Raw genomic sequence first — 20,530 nt, forward strand, 5'->3', positions numbered from 1 at the left:
ATCCCAAAGGAATCCAGGATTGGCTTTAGACTGCACAACTCAATTTGGAAGACTCAAATGTGCCATTTGACTGGATTGCATTCTATCCATTCCAGGATCAGAATCAAACATCTCAGTAGCACTAGCCCACCATAAAAATTTAATTTAAAAAGGAGAAAAAATCAAAACATGTAAAACAATATCATTGAATAAAACAGGATTATATCAGATTAAATAGAGTGACCGTTTAATCAAATTTAATTTAAAGCAGTGTTGAATAAAAATGTCTTTAACCTTAATTTAAAAGAGCTGAGAGTAAGGGTTGCCTGTCCCCCAAAAGATTGCCTGTTAAAATAGACCCTGTTGTAAGAAACTAAATGTCATCAAATCTTTAAATATTTGGTTTTTCTTTTTCTTTTTTATTTCTATTTATTTTTTGCCGCTTTCAGAGACCGCTAGATGGCGCTAAACAAACTGTATAATCACTGTATGCGCATGTGCTAGATAATCACACCCCCTTAAAAAAAAGAAGAAAAAAAAGCTTGACGTCATTTCCTGGTCGGTCAGCAGCAGGTGATCGTGGAGCATTTCGGACACATTTTCGTGAGGAATGGCCTGAAAAAACTGCTCCTCGTAGTTTCCACAGGTGAGGCCGTTAGTTCTCTGTGTGTGTGTTTGTTCATACAGCTACTGAGACACGACATTTTAAATACCAGCTCGACCATTCACCACATACTGCTGACAAGGCTTAGCTCTAAGCTAGTTTGGGCTAAGTTTGTTTCAGTCATTAATCATAAAGTCAGTGACTGGTTTTATGGGCTGTCACTCGTCAATGTTCGCATTATCATGTAAATAGCCTGATTTTAACTATTGACTGAGCAAATAAAATGGCTTATTTACTTTTATTTCAAGTAATGAGTCTTAATTGTGAGTCTTTACTCACAGGGAATTCTAAACCCTAATGTAGTTTCGCTCATTTTTAGAACTCGTGGGGATACATGAAAGCATATCACCTTTTGGAAAGACTGGCAGTTGAATAAAAAATTCCCGTAAAACTTTAGGTCAGAGTCATGCCAATCATTTCCTTCTGGAACAGCTAGCTGGCATAAAATATCTCTTTCTTTTGTTTTAAAGTTGGCTATTACTGTAACGTATAGTAGAACTATGGTTAAAATCAAAGTATTTGAATGCAGTAAAAACAAGTAAACTATCTAACAGTGAACTTGATAAGGTGCACTTAAAATTACAATCAAATAAAGTGAGAAGTGTAGATATCATATTACACGCATGTTTGCAATATATTCATTACATTTTGTGGTTTGTGTATCCAATCCTTTTGTGAAGCAGTATTATGCTAAAAGTTTTTTTTAGGGGAAAAACAGGTGGAGTAAGATTGATTTTGTGAGTGTGCTGCTATATTAGGGGCCAACATCACCTTAGATGATTTCATTGGGGAAATAAAACACCCTCTGTATGGCTAGCTTTCAGCTAAAAATGTCAGTTTGGGTTTGGTGTTATTTTTGGTATTATTGAACAGCAAAGTCATATGAGCATTATTTACAGTGATTGAAAGAGTGATAATAACCCAACCCTTCATGTCAAACAGACATTGGCAGTTGTGAGGTAAACTAGAATAGAAATGTACAGTATTGCTGATCTTTCTGAGTCACTAAACCTTTCACTCTGGAAATTTTCTTTAGGTGGTAGAAGGCTGTTTTGCAATTGATTTAATCTGAATGTCAGATCTGAGTCAGTCAGAACACCAAGGTGTCGGACTTGGTCTTTAGCTTTTAAAGATCGAGACTCAAGATACTCGCTGACAGCAGTCCTCTTTTCCCTGTTACCAAAGACAATCACCTCCATCTTGTCATAATTTAGTTGAAGGAAGTTTTTACTCATCCAGCAGTTTACTTTTTCTAAGCAGTCACACAACACCTCTATGGGACCATGGTCATCTGGGTTCTGTGATAGATTTAGTTGTCATCTGCCTAGCTCTTGATAATCAACTTTACAGATCTGTAGTATTTGACCTCAAGGAAGCGTATAAAGGGTTTAGAACATCGTGAGATGGTCGGGAGACTGGCGGTTGGCAGTCGAAACATGTCCAGAGATTTAATTTCCTGAAAAGAAGTTGTCTGAATAAACTAAACCTTACATAATATTGAAACGTATAAAGGCTGAACAGAAGAGGTCCAAGAACAGAGCCCTGAGGAACTCCACAGGACATTATTAATCTGTCAGATTCAACGTTTTCAATGCTGACAAAAATTAGCATTTTCTAAGGACTTAAACCATTTTAAAACTGAGATAAACAACGGTCATTTAAAAAAAGAAAAAAAAAAAAGTCTCAACCAAATATGTTATCATCTTGAATGTATATTAAACACCCTATATTATTGTTGTTGAAAAGAAACAGAAAGCAGAAGCGATGGCCTGTGCTCGGGTGCCACTGGATGAACAGCAGGTGACAGAGCCTGGCCCTCTTGGAAAGGAGCGAACATTGCCTGCATTGGTAAGATGGCACACCGACGTGTGTTGCAGTTTGTGGTTTGACACGTGTAACTTCAGGTTATGATGGGATTGATGACTTCCTTGTCGTCAAACCTCTACATGTTCACCCTCAGCATCCTGACAGAATCGAAGACCGCTGCTTCATGCCTTACAAGCCTCCACCTGCAGAGGGCTCTGCTGCTGTCGAGGAGTTTCTGGAACACTCCAGGTTCATTGCAGAGGACTTGGAGTGGCTGCTTGCGTTGCCTCATGACAAATTCTGGTGCCAGGTGCTCAACTGTTGACAATGAAGCACATCCTACATGATGCTAAAGATTATTTTATAACTAGATCAATTCTCCCTGCTGTGACGCATTCTTCTGCCTAGGTGGTGTTTGACGTGTCGGTGCATAGATGTCTGGACTCGTACCTGCATGATGCCCCACGTGGCCTGGATCTGTCGGCTGTCTCCTCGTCCCCGGCTGTGGCTGACATGCAACGTTCTGTTCACAGATTAGTGTTCCTGACCTTCCTCAGGATGGCCACACATAAAGAATCCAAGGTTTTTATAGTTTCTGTCCTGGTGGAAAAACGTCTTTCCCTACCAGCTGTTCTAAAGACATTATTGATTCAGTTGAGTTTTCTCAGTAAAAAGTTTGACTCCAATGCTCCTTTCATGAGAAACCAATGTTATATTGTTGGTAATATATCATACCAAACTGCACCTTTAATTAGTTTGTAATTAAAGCTTTTTCATGATTTCTTGAGTCACGTAAGGTCCTATAAAATTCATTTGAGTTTTTTTCCTAATTTGAAATATTCACAATATTTATCTTTTTTTTTCAGAATGTTAGTTTTTAACTCCTGTGAGGTAACAAAATAAATAAATAAAATCATAATAAAAAATAAAATCATAATTAAATAAAAATGTTAATTAAAACCATGTGTAAGCTACGTTTAAAGGATTGATATTAATTGAACTGACATGGGTTATTCTGACTGCTCCTTTAAATTATACATAATCATATTTCATATAAAGTTTAGGGCCCTTTGAAATGTTTTTTTTAATTCTGTGTATTCCACATAAATATTTCTAAAAAAAAAAAATTCGGAATTTGAAAACATTAATACATTTTTTAAATATTAGTTTTGAACTCCTGTGAGGAGACAAAATAAATTCTATTTTAAAAAAAAGAAAACCGTAATTAAACAAAAACGTATGTACAAAAGCAAGTAATTTAAAATAATGAGTAAGATACAATTAAAAGGTAGATATAAATTGTACTGACATGGATTATTGTGACTGCTCCTTTTTAGTTATTTATGTCATATAAAGATGTATCAGAGCAGCATTAATCCAATTTTCCCTCAGTGATCAATGGTTTACTGAATCTGAGCAGGTTTATTGATTAATTTTTGATCCACTTAATTTAAATTAACATAATTTAAATGATCCTGATGACATCATTCCAGACTGTAATGATTAGACAAAAATAAATGGACACAAGGATCCATCAGTTTTTTCACCACTAGTAGCCAGGATATTTTACAGTATTAAAAGTTATCATTAACATACGATGTTTAAAATGCTACAATCCCTGGCATCGGTCATTTCATTTGTCGATTTTTTTTCTGCGATTCCGTTACCGTGGAATTTATAGGGCTCTTAGGGTTATTAGATGTTAATTATGGAGGACAAACTTTCTTAGACCATAGATATGTGTCAACGAGTGATAATTTGATTTAATAAACTATAGATTTATTACAAAACCCTGACTATACTGTCTTCTCTCAGGATAACTTCCTTACGCCTGCTGTGTTTGGAGAAATAATCTATGAGAACTTCCTGTTTGACATTCCCAAAATCCTGGACCTGTGTGTGCTCTTTGGAAAAGGCAACGGCCCGCTGCTGCACAAGATGATAGGTGAGCATTTGTGATGGCACTTTGCCAGTGTTGATATGAACATGGCTAATATGATTGTCATGGTGTCATTTCAGAGAACATCTTCACCCAGCAGCCGTCATATTACAGTGACCTAGCTGAGACGGTCCCCACTGTGCTGCACGTGAGTGGTTCGAATTCTACAGAGTTTGTAGTTGCTATTTTTAGAAACTATCAGTTTTACTTTTCCTTTGCCTGTAGGTTTTTGACTCAATCCTGGACAAGTGTGGTCTTCAGTGTGAAGGTGCCACTGCCATGGAGCCAATGAAGCTGAATGAACACAAGCAACCCACTGCAATGACCATGAGTCAGCAGGTCTGACAAATGGAAATTCTTTACAAAATAGGAAACCCTCTCATTATAGTCTAATTCTCTGTTTTAGGAACTTGTAGATATTATTTTGTACCTGTGTGACTCAACCACCACCATCCACGCCTTTTTGGACATCTTCCCCCCAGCATGTAGCAGCTTCCACGGGTTCCTGAGCAGGTACTGATATAGCTCAGTGTTTTCACTCACTACCGTTAGTGTTGGTGATGTGAAACTTCATTATTTACAATAGAGACCATTGAAAAATGTCAAAACCCGAGACCCCGTAGAAACGGGAAAGGTTTATTGCGTAAATAAGATGTGGTTTAAAGCTTTATATTTTAAATAGATGGTGTGATCTGTTATTACATAATATATATAATCAATATGTAACTTATATAATGATGCAGGAAACACTGTCAGAGCAGTTGTCCACTCTAGCTCTTGAAGATATTAATGTTTGCTAGTGCCTTGGTTTTACTGCTTAGTTACATTAGTTTTAATGTATTTTCAATGGAATGATTGATTTTCTGTAGCACTGATTGTGAAGTTTTAGATGTAGTTACCATTTAATATCCCAAAGTTTTAAGGAATAAGCAGGTTTAATGATTTTTGAAAACTCTGCTTTAATTATATCTATATTATATGATTGTAATGTGAGTTAAAGAGAGCCAAAGCTATTGTATCTTAGAGTTGAAAAGCTGAAGTGTTCCTAGCAGGTTAAAGCAAAGCAAACTTATCTGTAAAGCACATTTACCACCAGGCAATGTAATGTTCTTCACATGGAAAAAGTGCAACATTAACATTGTGGACTTAATCATGTTTGATCCCAGATTGAATCACTTCTCATTGCTATTTTGTTCCCCTTGCCTATAGGCTGCCCTCATTTTATGAAGCTGCAATTCCCGACCTAGAGAAGGCACTTAAGAAGAGAAACTTTGAAGATAAAGCGTAAGTATCATTTCAGTAGCTTTGAATTTAACAGCATGAACAAATTGTCCTGTTGTACTTGGCTAAATGGTTGGGTTGGGACAATACACTGAGTTCACATACACGCTATTGGGCTCATGTCATCGATCTAATATTTCAAAAATGAATAAAAAAACCATATATGATGATGATAAATATTTGAAAAAAACACTTTTTTTAGTGCAAAATCTTGAAGTGTCAGTACCAGGCTCATCTGAAACTGTACCAGACAGCTGTGGTTATAATAATCATGACATCCTTTTTAAAAAAAAAAAAAAATCTGGTTAGGACTGTTTATGATCTGCGCACACTTACTTTGCTGACCTGTGGGGGCAGCAACATGGCTAGGCTGCATCAAGTCTACTAAAAGATGAACAATAACAAGAATGAAGGGTAGAGAGAGTCAGCATGTCAGAATTTGAGGGGGAAAACAACAACACCCCCATATATGGCGAGATAGGTTCCCACTTCTACTTAATAGTCCTGAAATGTCAATAACCTTCATACAGTCTGCAGGAGGACTTGTGGAAGAGAGTTTCTCACGCCTGCCGTAAGATGTTAGAGACAGCTCACCTGCTGCTGCACAACACATGTCTACAGCCGATTCTGGATGGGTGAGAGGCTCATTATTGTTATACTGCCTCACAAATCAACCCTAAGTCATCTTCACACAGTGTGCATTTCCATTTGGTCTTACAGGAAAGAAAACATTCAGACATTTGCTGAAGAACTCCTACAACATTTCACATCTTTTTTACCCGAGAAGAGGTGAGACCTGCCAGAATTTCTTTCTAATGGAGGAATATTCCACTTGGATTCAGATGACAGCTTTTTCTGCAGCTGAAAGTCTATTGAAGCTGATGTCAAATTACAAAAAACACTGTTTTTGTCCTGTCGCTCCAGGTTCTTGGTGGATTACGACGAGTTGTTTCCCGTGGCAGATGATGTCAGCCTTTTGCAACAAGCGCTCCCTGTTATGTATCCCATATCAGCTTTACTCAAATGCACTAATATTATATTATACTAATATTTTATAGTTTAGATTACCTGTCATCAACAACCAGCTTTACAAGATTTAAATCTCTGATTTAATTCTTAGGGTATGATCTCCTTCCAGTTCTTTCCCTTCATTTTCTCTCACAGTGATGAGACCAGGATGTCGTATTTACTCCAAGGAGTAGAAAGTGCTTGGGACAGTGTGGCCCGTCGTAAACCTCAGAGCCACATCACCAATGCAGATACTTTGAACAGTCATGAAGCTGCTGCTGCATCTTTCACCAATTCTAATCATCGGTGGATCTCTGAAGCCGAGTTTGAAGAAGGAGAACCACTGAGAGGTGCAGAGGCCATACTGGATGTTCCACGAAAAGGAAACAATGTGAGCTCTGGAACAACGATAGCTCGGTATTAAAAGTTTTTGTTTGAAAGACAGAAATTTAACCTGGCTGCCTGCTTCTAGGGTGCAGCGTGTTCTGTGAGCGAGGCGGAACTGGAGTCGCTCTTGTCGTGCATTAAGGACCTCCTCCCTGATCTGGGTGAAGGCTTCCTTCTGGCGTGTCTGCAGGAGTACAACTACAACTCAGAGCTGGTCATCAACAACATCCTGGAGTGTCGCCTTGAGCCAAGTCTGGATAAACTGGACCGAGCAATGCCCAGGTGAGGGAACACACCCACTGTATCACATCTGAAACATGAAGGACAGCAGCCCTTCAGGACCACAATTACCCAACACTGTGCTCACGTCACAGGATTGTTAAGAGAGAGATCTAAAGGATTGATGATTGAATAGAAGTCTGCACTCAACAGTTAAAGTTTACCTGTAGTAAAAATTTATACAACATAAAGTGTGGGTAATGTGTGACAGATAAACAAAATATGTGCACGTTTATTTAAAAAAACTACACCTTTGAATAATTTTAACCTTTAAAATATAATCCATGGAGAGCAGCCATGTACGACCTGCTGTGACGAAGTCGTTGATTTAGGTGTCGTGTTAACATTAGGTCCCACCTGATCTTTTAGATTTTCCTCTTTACTAGTTTCATCAGTTTTAGTTTAGTTTAAACTGGCAAATAATGGGCATGACAATTTGTGAATGTGTTAAATTTGCAATAATAAGCGTGAAATATAGTGAAAAGAGGTTAAAAGTGACAATAATGGGACAACAAATGTGACATTAGGTGGGAAAAATGAATAAATTGTCTTCAAAGTGGGAAAAATGTGCAGAAAAGACATTGAAATTTGATGGTGACGTGGCAAAAATGGGAATATTGTAGCAAATTTTAAAAAGATCAAGGGCAAGAAAAAGTGATGAAAATAGGTTAAAATATGCTAAGTTTGGTGTACTTGCTAAAAAAGGTAAAAATAAGCAAATATAGGCTCAAATGGTTTATAGTAATAATAATGCTTTTCTCCTGCTGTTGTAGACCACCAAAGGAGGACCTTCCTTGTGTAATGAACAGCAGATCCAACGTGTTTGATGATGATGAATTTGACATCTTCCGTCGGGATCAGGTGGACATGACTCGGGTCTGGAAGGGCCGGAGGTAAAAGCACAAAGGACACTCTCATTAGTTCATTAAAACACTGAAAAACTACTCTTACCTGTTTTTGTTTTGTAAATACTTTAATCAACTTTTCATTTTGTGCTCTTTTGGGGTTTTCCCGATCATTTAAATCATTAACTAAAAGTTTTGTTTTCCTTCCTTAGGAAAGGTGAAGGGGTCAAAGAGATGCTTAACGACAAGCAACACATCCAGGAGCAGAGGTCTCGTTACCAGGCCTACCAAACTGTGGTGGATGAGGTCATCATCGAACCGGGCGAATCATCTGAACTATATGACCTCGACAACTACGACGACGAGTACGACGACACATACGATATGAGCCAAGTGGGAGCCAATGACCTGGATGGAGACAGCTTGTTGAACAGAAGGTTTGTTGCTGATTTTTCACTCGATGCAGAGAAGAAAAGCGTCTTTATTAAGCGGTGGATTCTTCCTACAGACCCTTCACAATCCCTCAGATTCTGCGAAAAGACACCAAAGTTAGAGAAGAGGAGGAAGAAGAGGAAGAGGACAATATTCCTTTGCAGGTGAGAGACAGTCACGACATTTAGTGTCATTTTTTAATTCCTTTTTTCATCTATTACACTGTATTACTCCAGTCTTTCTTTTTCACCCTTAATTTATTCATGTCTTTCTTGTCTTTTTCCTCTGTTTTTAAAAAAAAAAAAAACATTTCTCCTCTTTTCGCCATGGATCACTATGAGCAGACATTCAAAAGGAAATCACAAGCATGTGTGTAATTTTTGTATGGAATTGCACATTTCACACAAGTTGCTTGTGCTTTATTTTTTCAGAGTAATACTAACCGAGACCAGTTTGTTCAAGACCCAGCAGTGCTGAGGGAGCGGGCGGAAGCCAGAAGAGCTGCCATGCAACAGAGGAGAGGGTGAAAATACATCTCACTGCATTCACTTCCACTTTGTGCCTCTCTTTTAGTTTTAGTTTCTCTCCGCTATTTATTTTAGGAAGCAAGGTTTCATTAAGACAAGAACATTATTTAATGAAATCTGTTAAGATCAATCATTACATTTCAGCCTCAGTGGTATTCAACAGTTGTTCTAAAGCTTTCCCGATAATGAAATGTGATGAGATAAATGTTAGTTGTTACTTCCTGGATTTGAAATTATGAACTGATTTGTCAAATATGTGCAGAAACAATAATATTCTAATTATCTTGCATTCAGTCCTACTTCTAATCAGCTTCAAGAGGCAGACAGCAGTGAACTGTAGAGCTCCCTCTCTGTGAATGCATAGCTTCCTCTGAAACTACAGGAACAAATACAAATTGGCATTGATGAGTAAATTTATCTTTGATTACAGTTCATTTAACAATCAGAATGCTGGCTATAAACTAATCCAATGCACTTAGGTCCTTAATTGGAACGTGATTTGTTACAGAAGATAAAGGGACGCATGCATCAAACTGAAAAAATGCACAATGGACAATTTTACAAAAGAAATAGTGTTGCATTTAAAAAAAATAATAATAATAATAATAAGGCCAATTTGTCAAAAACCCATAATAAAAAAATCTCAAACATTTACAACAAAATGCTGGTATTTAATAGGATCAATGAAGAAAAAAAATGACACTTGGCAAATTCAGTTGAAAAATGACTCTAGTTTTTTAAACTCAACTCCCTTAATCTGTTCCCTTTTCAGTGTCCGACCTGAGCGTGTGAGTAACGTGGCGGGTCGACCCAAAGGCCAAGGACAAACTCAGGAAACAGTCCTGGACCGACGCAAGAAGGAAGCCAATAAGAACCGTGTATCCAATCACAACCGTCGCTCAATGGCTGACAGCAAGAGGAACAAGGGCATGATTCCTTCCTGATCAGTTTAGCCCACGGATGCTCCGACCAAATGGACTGATTAGAGGAGTCTGAAGAAATGTGGAGAGTGAAAAGGTCCCAGGTTCTGCTTCAGCTCTGTACACTTTGCTGCAAATGACACCACAGGGTCTCAGAGGTTGTTGGAAGTTTGCATTTGTTTACAACGTTTCGTTGGCACAAAGCTTGCAGAACTTATAGAGACTTGGTGTTTAGCTGAGAAGTCGAAGTTATGACCAGATCGGAGGGAAAAATACTTGTTTTATAATTCATTAACAACCAAAGTTGTGTGATAACTATAATAAAGTTGTATTTTTGCAAAGAAACAAACCATGTACAGAGATCCAGAGTGAGATCTAGACCTCTGGGATAACCATCCTTCCAATGCTAGGGGATCAATTCCTGAGCTGTGATCAAACTTGGAAGGACTGACCTACTTGTTCTGTGAAAGAACACAAGTGATGCTCACACATGATAAGCAACATCATGTTTATTAGGTGGAAGTTCATCAGATTGCCGCCCAGCCACCAAGAAAAGAAACTTAGAATGGCTTCACAATGTTTTTTAGTGCAAGCACTAAAGACGAGATGTGCTAAACCTGATGTAATATCAGGCTCAGGTTCTTTTCTATGAAGAGAACGAAAGTAAGTCATTTTGTAACCTGTAAGAAGGTGTGTAATATTTGAGTTGACATTGTTGGCAACAATGAATACAATGTTTTAACATCTTTTGAGTCTTTGTAGTTTATTTTTTGTTGGTGTTCTCAGGATGTCGTGGATTCATGCTGGATGTGTTATATGTTAAGGTTTCATTTATTCAAACAACTTTTTTTTCAGGAAATTTGATCTCCTGACACGTTTCAATCATCAACTACCAGTCATCCTGCTTTGATGTATCTCTACGAGTTATTTCATAAGGAAATCATCAAAGCATCACCTTATGAATTTTTTCTTACTCTTCCACACCTGGGACTCTAGAGACCGTGGCAACAGGAGGCGTGGCAAGCCTGAAGGAACTCTCAAGTTGGGAGTCAGAAAACTCATAAGGACACATGAAAGCAATCATAAGATGCTTTGATTTTCTTTTGAAAGAACTCATAGGGAGGAATACATCAAAGCAATCACCTCTGAGGAAGACCGAGAGACAACAGTTGAAACATGTCCGGAGATCCAATATCTTGAAAAGAAAGTTGTCTGAATGAACAAAACCTTAATATGTATTTTTTAAAAAGACAATAAAATGAACTTGCTGCAATTGGATGTATTTACATTCACTGCTATGCAAAAAAGAGATTGTGAGATGTTGAAATCAAAGGTAGTGGCTGGATGTGTTGAACTTGAAGTGCATTACATCATAAATATCCACAGTGTTTGGTGAATAACTTTTCTTAACATTTGCATGATGTGACAACCTTTCCAAGCCATCCTTTCCACATTGAGTATTGTAAGAATGAATATGCACAAAAAGGTATTGAGTAATTTTAGCCCAAAACCCCGTTGAAGTCAGTATAACCCTCTCGGATCCAATTAATCAATAACTGTTAAACTTTGGCAAATGCCAGGACATAGCAGAATTGTCGTTAGTACTTCACATACTGGGGTACCCTGGTCATTAATATCTGACTAAATGTGATGGACGAGGTATTTGTCACTGAAAAAATAACATGGGCTACTGAAAAAATATTGAAGGTGATAGTTAATTAAAAAAAGGTAACAGTTAAACAATTAACTTGGGATAGGACTTGGCCTTTTTAAGTCAGTGTTGCCAGGTACAAGAATATTCCTGCCAATAAGTTTTATAGTTCTGCACAAATACCTTAAAATCCTCCAACATATGGTGAGCACTGTTGAAAAGTAACTTATGTTTACCTGGTTTGAGTCCATTTTGTTCATAAAATGAAATTCAATTCCACCCTAAATACGGGAACTTGCCCATTCTGGCAACAACGATTGAAAGCTGGAGGAGGTGAAGAAAGCCAAAGGAAGCAAGCTCCCATGCGCACGCGTGGAATGACGTCAGACGGAAGTTGATTGCGGAAGTATTTGTAAATGGTTTTTCTAGCTGTCAGGTCCCGCGTCGCAGATTTTTGTGTTTTTATTGTGCTATAAAACGCTTTCTTGGAGCTCGGTGTTTACTGCTGAATCAGGTAAGACTGTGGAACAAGGTAGCGCTGCGACTGCTTCACTGTTTACACCTTGAATCAAGCTCAGTTAGCGTATAGCTATGTTAGCACGGCTAATGGTGTTATGACAAAAAGTGTTCCTTCGGCAAAAAGTGGTTATGATACAAGGGAGGGCATAAAAGCGCTTTCTCTTTGTGATAATTGCTAGTTTTTCCGAATTTTCCCTCAAATATAATAGTGTAATTATGTTCACTATTTTTTTTACACTTTATTTTGTCTTGGTTGATTCGGTAAAAAAAAATATGAGCAGGAACATTTGTTTGAAGATTAATTTATTCATGAACAATATGTCAGTTGATTGTCTTTTACTAGTACTGCAAGTCACTAATCAATGACAAAGAGTTCCCGCATCAAAATAAACGCAACTACAAGCTTATAGTTTAATGAAATATGAACGTTTTCCGCATATCAACTATATACATTTTTTTAATATACACTTATCTGAAATTCTATCATTCCTCATTCATATTTGGTATACTGTGAAGGTCATTTCATTCTTCCGTTTTGATTAATGAAACCATATTTTACAAACTGTTTTTTTTTTTTTTTTTCTCAATTGGGTTTAAAGTAACGCGCAGAGCGAGTCGACAGGATCAAGGCTACTCATTCATAAAGCCATGCGCGTGCCCGAACGTCATCATTTGGCTTATTAACCACTTTTCGACACAACACCAGTGAATATTAGCGCTCAGATTGCAGTGATTTGATATCAAGTGAGTGAGACCAAAGCGGTTAATCTGTTGTTGTGGTAAAGGTCTGTTTAGTTTAGTTGTTTATAATGAGTTAACCTTGGGTTGGTGACATTACCACTCCTCACCTGGTCTATCAGATCACACTACTTAGTGATTGTTACACTCACTGACATGAACTCAGTTTTACCCTCTTGTATAACAGTGTTATAAACAGTTGAGAACATTTAATAACTTTTCTTTCTCTAGTTTAGTTAATTAATTTGTTACATCTTTGTGGGCAGGTTTTCAAATGAACGAAATCTTCATCATATCCAAATAATCCACATTTTACCAGAAGCAATCATGTGATACATGCATGCAATGTGGCTGAACAATCATTGAGTAACAATGCTGTCAGTCTTATCACCATCAGTCCACCAGCCTCTGTCTGGTACAATATTACATGCAGCACTGTATATAGGCCGTGGCTATTCATACAGAAACGCCCCCCCATTGGCCAGTATAGGTGACGTGTTAGGTGCACCGCGTGACTTAAAGTTCCGTTTTATTTTAGCTCATATTTATTTTTAGCTACCCCGCTAAACCTTTTATTTTAGCCCTAACCCAGGAAATACCCTAAAATGTGTGTTTTTTTTTGTAGATGTATTTTTAAAGATGGTATTTGCCATGTTGAATATGTTAAAGATGAAAAAAATATATATGACAAAAGTGGTATTCAAACCCACGTTAGCAGAAGGAAAGACCGTTGAGTGTGGCGCCTTAGACCACTCGGCCATCCTGGCAATAAAGGTCCAGAAAACGTATGTTTCCGTATCAATAGTCCCAGAGTCTATTGATACGTTTCCGTATGAATAGACACTTTGCTGTATATATGTACATATATTTATATCTATTCTTTATCCTTTTCCTTTATCCTCTATCTTGTGTTTATCCCTTATCTTTTATTTATCATCATTATTATTATTATTACTGTTGCTGGTTTTGTGTTTTGTTTTATGTTCTGCGCACCAACTACCAAGTCAAATTCCTGTGCTGTTTTAAAGCTGTACTTGGCAAATAAAACCTTATTTCTGATTCTGATAAACACTTAAATATCTTGCACTGAATGTTTGAATGCAGTGGACATGTTGGCCCTAAATGCTCGTAATAGTCACCGGTTGCGCAAAGTCTTAAAAGTGTTATATTTTCCTTGATTCCTAATATATACAACATGAAATTAAATGTTAAAAAACTTGATTTAATATGGTAGATCCTTCTGTACTGTTGTTAATATGCAGTTATAGTGCACCATTTGGAATTGGGACTTTGAGGTTAATGGATAATTGTTCTGTACTGTGGTAACTTCTCTCTTTACTTTTAGCAATTACTTTTGATGGGTACAGTGCAGTTGGACATATGAAATATGTCAAAGTAGACTTACTGTAAACTCCTGTAGTTTCAGCGGGATATTGATTGAAATTTCTATCTTTATTTTGAAACACTTTTTTTGTCTATTTAGACTTTATCTTCAGTTGTTTCACAACCTTGTAGATGACCCATTAATAGAAAAATTCACTTCCATCCCTCTGCTGCACCCATTAAGTTCAACTATGGCCCACATTTGAACTAGCGTACTGTGTTTGTAAGAGGCTGTCAGCATGGAAGAATCTGTCATGGCTGTCTCAAGTTGAGCCACATGACTGTCAGTCACATGGCTGACATACCAAGGAAGGGTTTTCACATTTATACAAGTGTATATAATTTATGTATACACATTATAACAACACAACATTACAGAGATCATCAGTAATGATGCCGGTCACTCTCTGAACATGATTATCAGAGGACAGGATATATGAACATCAGGTTTTTCCACAAAACAACACAAACAGTGTGATAAATATATGTATGTCATAGTTCAGTAATGTTGCTTATACTCTAACTTTCATCTCCCTAACTGAACCCGTGTAAAAAGAGTCAGAAAAGTTAGCTCTAAGACTATCCGGCTGTTGAGTAGCAGATTCTCTAAATGCTTTTTTTTTTTTTTTGAACATGTAGCCTGTTTCTCCAGTCTGCCAGGTTGAGTTGCCGTCTGCGATGGCGGATCACAATGACATCAGTCTTTCACCGGAGGAGAGAGTTCGAGTCCTGACCAAGAAGGGGAGCTCAGTGGACGTCAACGAAGACGTTCCCCCGCGCCGTTACTTCCGCTCGGGCATGGAGATGATTCGCATGGCCCATGTTTACACAGAGGAGGGCAACATCGAACACGCTTTCGTCCTATACAACAAATATATCACGTGAGAATGTTTATATTTAGATTTTGTAATCTTTCATGTTCATGGATTTTTACTTTGAGCTCACTGTTTCCATTTGATAAAGTCTGTTTTCCTTTGTAGACTTTTTATAGAAAAACTTCCCAAACATCGAGATTACAAAACAGCTAATATTCCAGAGAAGAAAGACACTCTAAAGGTGCTTATGCAGACAAGAGCTTGTTTTTTCTTCTTTTCTCTATAATTGATATCCACTTTTTAAAACGACATTGTTGTTTCTTCTTTTTATTTCACAGAAACTGAAAGAGATTGCATTTCCTCAAGCGGAGATTTTGAAAAAAGCTCTACTTCGAAGATTTGAGCAGGAGTATGCGCAGTATCTTGTCAAAAAGGTAAACTCAAACAATGCTACTAACATGTTTTCTTGGGTTTCAACATTTTATAGAAGCTGAATGTGTTTGTAGGAACTTTTTATGATCTTGAAATCAGATTTTAATGTTTGATAAATTGTTTTATTGTTGTTTGTTGGTCAATTTCAAGGTATATATATTAGTAAAATAAATTTAAAGACACTACAACAAAACTACCCAATTACCAAGGAAATATCTTGAGTAGGAATGTCCCTATACAACTTTTTCACTTCCGATATGATACTGATATTGCAACATTGCGTATTGGCTGATACCGATATTGATCTCATTCGATATCAGCACAAATCATACATACTTTTATTTATTTTGTATTGTGGAATGTTAGTAAAGGCTTGATCAAGTGATGTTACAGACCAATAACTTATATCAATATCAGATCGCGACACCTCTAGTTTTGAGCTTGTTGTTTGTAATTTGACTCAAACCTCATTATCCACTTCTGTAAGAACACATAAATCATTCAGATCAGCTGTGCAGCACAGTCCAAGTTTGACATTTAGTAATGTTACTGCTTTTATTTTAATTTTGGTCTTATTCTGTATTAAAAACATAATTAAACATTATATCAATAGTTTGCTATTTAAACCTTTCAATATAAACCAAAAGATGTATTTAGTTTTTGTTTTCTTCATCTACAAGTCAGCCTAAAAAAAGCTGTTTTATTGCAGTTTTCTATAGTTCCTATGAAAATAATATTATTGTATAAACTAGAAAGTGGTTGACAGCTGAAAATGTTAGCTGCTAATACAATGTACCATGAAAGTATGTACATTGAGTTTGTTTTGTCTTGTGGCAATAAGAGTGATGAGAAGCTAAATCGTGGCCAACATACGGTGTGTTCCACCCAGAAAGCGGAGGATGAGATCTTGGCACGAGAACTGTCCAAGCAGCGAGCGCTGGATGCAGAACGGGTACGTGTGGCGGAGATGCAGCGGCGCCAGCGAGAACAGGAGCAGTTCAGTGCCTTTGAGGAGATGATTCGTCGCCAGGAGTTGGAGAAGGAGCGCCAGCGAGTGCTGTTGGAGTTTGCCGCGCCAGTCGCGCCTTCCCACGATGCACCTCTTCTCCCAGGCATTCAAGGCCCTCCGCTCGTATCTCCCTCTGCTCCACATATCCCGGGGGAAGTGTCCGGCAGCAACAACCACCAACACGGCCGTGCAGCCACAACCCCTGCGAGTGGCCCACCCACCTTCGACCGCTCGCTCAAGCCCGGGTCTCTGGCCAGCCCAGGAAACAACAGTGAGTTGAGTTTCTCCTCTTACACAAAAGGGCCAGCCCTCAGAGGATTTAAATCCTGCCTCACTCCTCTAAGTATTACTAGCTAATGCTAGCATTCATCTTTTGCTAATCCCTTCTTGTGGCTTGTTTACAGTTATGATGGTCGATGCCCTCCGGCAGTTGGCTGTTCCTGCTGAGCTGTGCCGGAGCTTTCTGAGGCTGGCCGAGTCCAACACCAGTCGGGCTGTGGAAACCTGTGGCATCTTGTGTGGCAAACTGGTAAGATTCTTGGACAATATGTTGGTTTGTTGTTGCCTCGAGTCTCAGCTGCCTTTATATTTAGATTTTTAGCTTTTGATATGTGAATAGATGTATAGCGGTTTCTTAAGTGGTCTAACAGATGGGGAGCTGTCATTGTCAGAAAGTTAAAGTAACTTGACAGGATTCTCGCCAGTGCACAGATGTGAATAGTGTTGGGTTGAAACGGGTTGGGGCTTAAAGAGGGATCGGCTTCATTTGGGTTGGATGGGTTTGGGCCGTGTTCTGTCGGATTCAGGCCGGGTCGGGTCTTCTTTTTTCGGCCCAATTTAAAGCTCTACTGTGTGCATTCTCTGCTTTGTAACCCATAATCACCGGCCAATATAAACAGTGTGCTTCATATTCTAAACAAATATGATCAACTAAATAAAACAATTTGGAGATTATTTCAAGGGGTGGGGGGTGTCCATAACAGTCCCAATATTACCACATAATAGTTAATTTAAATTTGAAAGGTGCGTCTTTGAATCAGTCTTTTGAATAAAATGTTATTTCTTGTCTATACAGTGTCTCTCTAAATATTGATTTTTGGAAGACTTATACTCATGACCATTCACAAATTTAAAAATGAAAAACTTTAGCTCTACTTAACAATATTTGGCCCTAAAAATGCAGGAAATAGTGTTTCTGAGGGTTATAAATTTCAAAATATTCCGGGTGGGGGAATGCCCACCGACCACCCTACTGCGCACACGCCGGTGACACTCGCGCACCACGTGATCCCCCGTGCTGTGAAAAATTCCTGGTGAGAACCCTGCTTGAGTTCAGAGTCAGGAATCAAACACTTGAAACCTGATTTTCGGTGTCACTTGATACTTTTTTTTCTGCTAAATTTGGAAAAATATATTAGAATGAGTGATCCAACCAAGTTTGATTGTTTGGGAACTGATCTGTACAAACTTTATCGGAAAATAACGTTTGCATCATTCATATAGTACGAGTGAATAGCTGTATGGGCAGATTTGCAAAGAACGGTCAGTACATTCGATACTCTTTGTTTGTTTCAGACTAGAAATGCGTTCACTGTAACTCATGTCATCGTACCAAAGCAGTGCGGGGGACCGGACTACTGTGACACAGAAAATGAAGAAGAACTTTTCCTCATACAAGACCAATATGATCTTATCACTTTAGGTTGGATACATGTGAGTACAGTATAATATGATGATTTACATAGCTTTTTTTAAGTCCCTTGGTTCATGTTGGTTTCATTTGAGTTGATGTCTTTGTGTCAGTAACTGAAACCCTGCTTGTCTCCACAGACTCACCCGACACAAACTGCCTTCCTATCCAGTGTAGATCTTCACACTCACTGCTCTTACCAGATCATGCTGCCTGAGGCCATCGCCATCGTCTGCTCGCCCAAGTTTAATGAGTGAGTCAGAAATGAAGAGAAGCTATCTGGCATGTGTATTCACACTGACTGTGTGTGGGATTGTTTGTGTGGCAGAATTGGCTACTTCAGATTGACAGATAGAGGAACAGATGAGATCTCCACGTGTAAACAGAAAGGCTTTCATCCTCACAGCAAAGATCCACCACTGTTTACAGTAAGTAACGCTATAAATGTTACAAATGTAACAAATGTTTCTACTTCTAACTGTAAACTTTGTAGCTTTGATGGTGGTAACATTTGTCATAAAATGCAATAGATTGTATCTGGTTATATGGCTTATATTAGTTCTATATTTTCATGCTGATCTTGATTTTCTTTGCAAGAATGTATGCGTCATGAATTACCATCTTTAATTTCTTCAAGCAAAATAAGTGACTTTTTCTATAGTCCTCCTGCTTTTTCCATATGTAATAAAGTGACTTCTTCTCTTACAGCATGCGGGGCACGTCACTATCACTGATGACACAGTATCCATGATGGATTTGCGGTGATTTTATTTTTATTCCTCTGCGTCCCCTGAAAGGTCACGGACTGTTTTCCCAAGTGTTTTATTGAAGAAAAACCATGCTTTATTTCCTGGGAAGTTGAACGTATCATTTAAGTGGACTTTAGTTGTTCTCAATGAGAACAACATTAACTGAAGGTTTTTGTCTTCCTGAGACATATAAATAATTGATAAAAACTCACTCTATGATGCACTTTTCCTGCAGACTTCAATGATCCACTACATGGAACTCTGACTCATCCACCTTCATGTTCAAGCAGTCTGTGGTACACTTCCTGTGTGTTAACCCATTGTAATGTTGTCATGAATAATTTGTTTGTCGGTGTCTGACATAAACTGTTGTTCCTTCAGTGTGGCTCTGCCTGACGGACAAAGTGCCAAGGATAGGATCATTTACTTGTTGAGTTGTTTTATGCAACATGATGTTCGATGTGAATCCTCTTTGTCCCTCTGACTCGCTGCGTTTCCTTCATGAAAGCAGTCGTAACTCAGGTTTGCTCTGCATTATGTGGTTCATCACTCCAGAACACATTTTCTGTTTCAGAGCTTTTTTTAAAAAAATTGTTCCCTGCTAATGAAGAATCCATAATCCCATGTCCATTCCTTTGTCCCTCCCTTATTAGAAGTCAAGGTGTTGGTGGTATCTGTACAAATTGCAAAGGACATGACGTGCAACAGGCACTCTGAATGTACCCTCATCAACCCTCACAACACAGCACTAACCCCTGACTATTAATAATGCCTTTACCTGTTTCTGTTTAACCCCCTTTCTTTTATTTGAAGTAAATGATTAGCCATAATCCTGAAAAAAAAAATGCCAAGACAAAATAAATTTGTTGTACAATTCATTTCTTGTTCTTTCCTTTTTTTCCCACCTTGTCTGCACATGCTGTCAAAGGTCAACACTATATGGAGTGCAATGTCTGTGACATCAATGCATGTTTTATTATTGCAATTAAATAAATGCATATATTTTATTGTGTAATTGTGACCATCACCAAAAAAAGGTGCATTCAAACTCACAAATATTAAATGTAGACCAAGTTCAACAGTTTAACAAGTATCAAAGTCATTCCACCTGAGAAAGGTACTGATTAGAGTGGGGCTTCTCAATTTTGGGTCCAAGTACTTAATTTTTTGGAAATAAACTATTTAAAGGACCACTTCTCTGCCACTCTAGTTCAGTGGTTCCCAATCTTTTTGCCCCATGTACCATCTTTGAATTTTTGTCATATCATGTCACACATACCCCCCATTTATATTAAAAAGTACTCCTTCCATAGTTTCACACGAGTTTCATTTTCAAATTTCGTGTGATATATTGTTTCAAAGGCAATTTAATGTAAATTGTGATTTTACGTTGTACAATTTGATTTGTTTTACTGAGTGGAACCGAGTCATTTGACTGTATTCATGGGAATGTGATACGTGCTATTTGGGGCGGAGA

General features: G+C 38.0%; 2 protein-coding genes across 4 annotated transcripts; both read left to right on the plus strand.

The window, feature by feature from the left end:
- Window positions 1-515: 515 nt before the first annotated feature.
- Window positions 516-10,785, plus strand: ascc2 (activating signal cointegrator 1 complex subunit 2). The gene is made up of 19 exons (XM_028458516.1): window positions 516-625; window positions 2,390-2,491; window positions 2,604-2,759; window positions 2,858-3,031; window positions 4,265-4,394; window positions 4,469-4,536; window positions 4,614-4,727; window positions 4,795-4,901; window positions 5,598-5,672; window positions 6,200-6,304; window positions 6,390-6,458; window positions 6,594-6,668; window positions 6,834-7,068; window positions 7,150-7,346; window positions 8,117-8,236; window positions 8,401-8,625; window positions 8,697-8,784; window positions 9,052-9,143; window positions 9,920-10,785. The coding sequence occupies exons 2-19, from the start codon at window positions 2,408-2,410 to the stop codon at window positions 10,089-10,091; spliced, it is 2,286 nt and encodes a 761-aa protein (XP_028314317.1). The 5' UTR covers window positions 516-625; window positions 2,390-2,407; the 3' UTR covers window positions 10,092-10,785.
- A 1,314-nt stretch (window positions 10,786-12,099) lies between these two features.
- Window positions 12,100-19,931, plus strand: LOC114469596 (STAM-binding protein-like A). 3 transcript variants are annotated; one of them, XM_028457244.1, is made up of 10 exons: window positions 12,100-12,232; window positions 15,011-15,239; window positions 15,339-15,414; window positions 15,512-15,607; window positions 16,447-16,885; window positions 17,019-17,143; window positions 18,190-18,327; window positions 18,445-18,557; window positions 18,633-18,732; window positions 19,013-19,931. In XM_028457244.1, exons 2-10 carry the CDS (start codon window positions 15,037-15,039, stop codon window positions 19,067-19,069), a joined length of 1,347 nt encoding a protein of 448 aa, XP_028313045.1. In that variant the 5' UTR covers window positions 12,100-12,232; window positions 15,011-15,036; the 3' UTR covers window positions 19,070-19,931. The 3 variants fall into 3 exon arrangements, with proteins under 3 accessions (XP_028313045.1, XP_028313044.1, XP_028313046.1); XM_028457243.1 differs by having other exon boundaries at window positions 12,103-12,232; window positions 14,998-15,239; XM_028457245.1 differs by having other exon boundaries at window positions 12,103-12,232; window positions 14,998-15,239; window positions 16,495-16,885.
- Window positions 19,932-20,530: the final 599 nt, after the last annotated feature.

Source organism: Gouania willdenowi, chromosome 9 (genome assembly GCF_900634775.1).
Source record: "Gouania willdenowi chromosome 9, fGouWil2.1, whole genome shotgun sequence".
In the NCBI taxonomy this organism is placed as follows: domain Eukaryota; kingdom Metazoa; phylum Chordata; class Actinopteri; order Blenniiformes; family Gobiesocidae; genus Gouania; species Gouania willdenowi.

Coding starts and splice junctions, on each gene's coding strand:
- ascc2 (XM_028458516.1), top strand. CDS start 2,408: ATGGCCTGTGCTCGGGTGCCACTGGATGAACAGCAGGTGACAGAGCCT. Junction 4,902..5,597: donor TTCCACGGGTTCCTGAGCAG/GTACTGATATAG, acceptor CCTTGCCTATAG/GCTGCCCTCATTTTATGAAG. Junction 6,459..6,593: donor TCTTTTTTACCCGAGAAGAG/GTGAGACCTGCC, acceptor CTGTCGCTCCAG/GTTCTTGGTGGATTACGACG.
- LOC114469596 (XM_028457244.1), top strand. CDS start 15,037: ATGGCGGATCACAATGACATCAGTCTTTCACCGGAGGAGAGAGTTCGA. Junction 15,415..15,511: donor AGAAGAAAGACACTCTAAAG/GTGCTTATGCAG, acceptor TTTATTTCACAG/AAACTGAAAGAGATTGCATT. Junction 15,608..16,446: donor CGCAGTATCTTGTCAAAAAG/GTAAACTCAAAC, acceptor TGTGGCAATAAG/AGTGATGAGAAGCTAAATCG.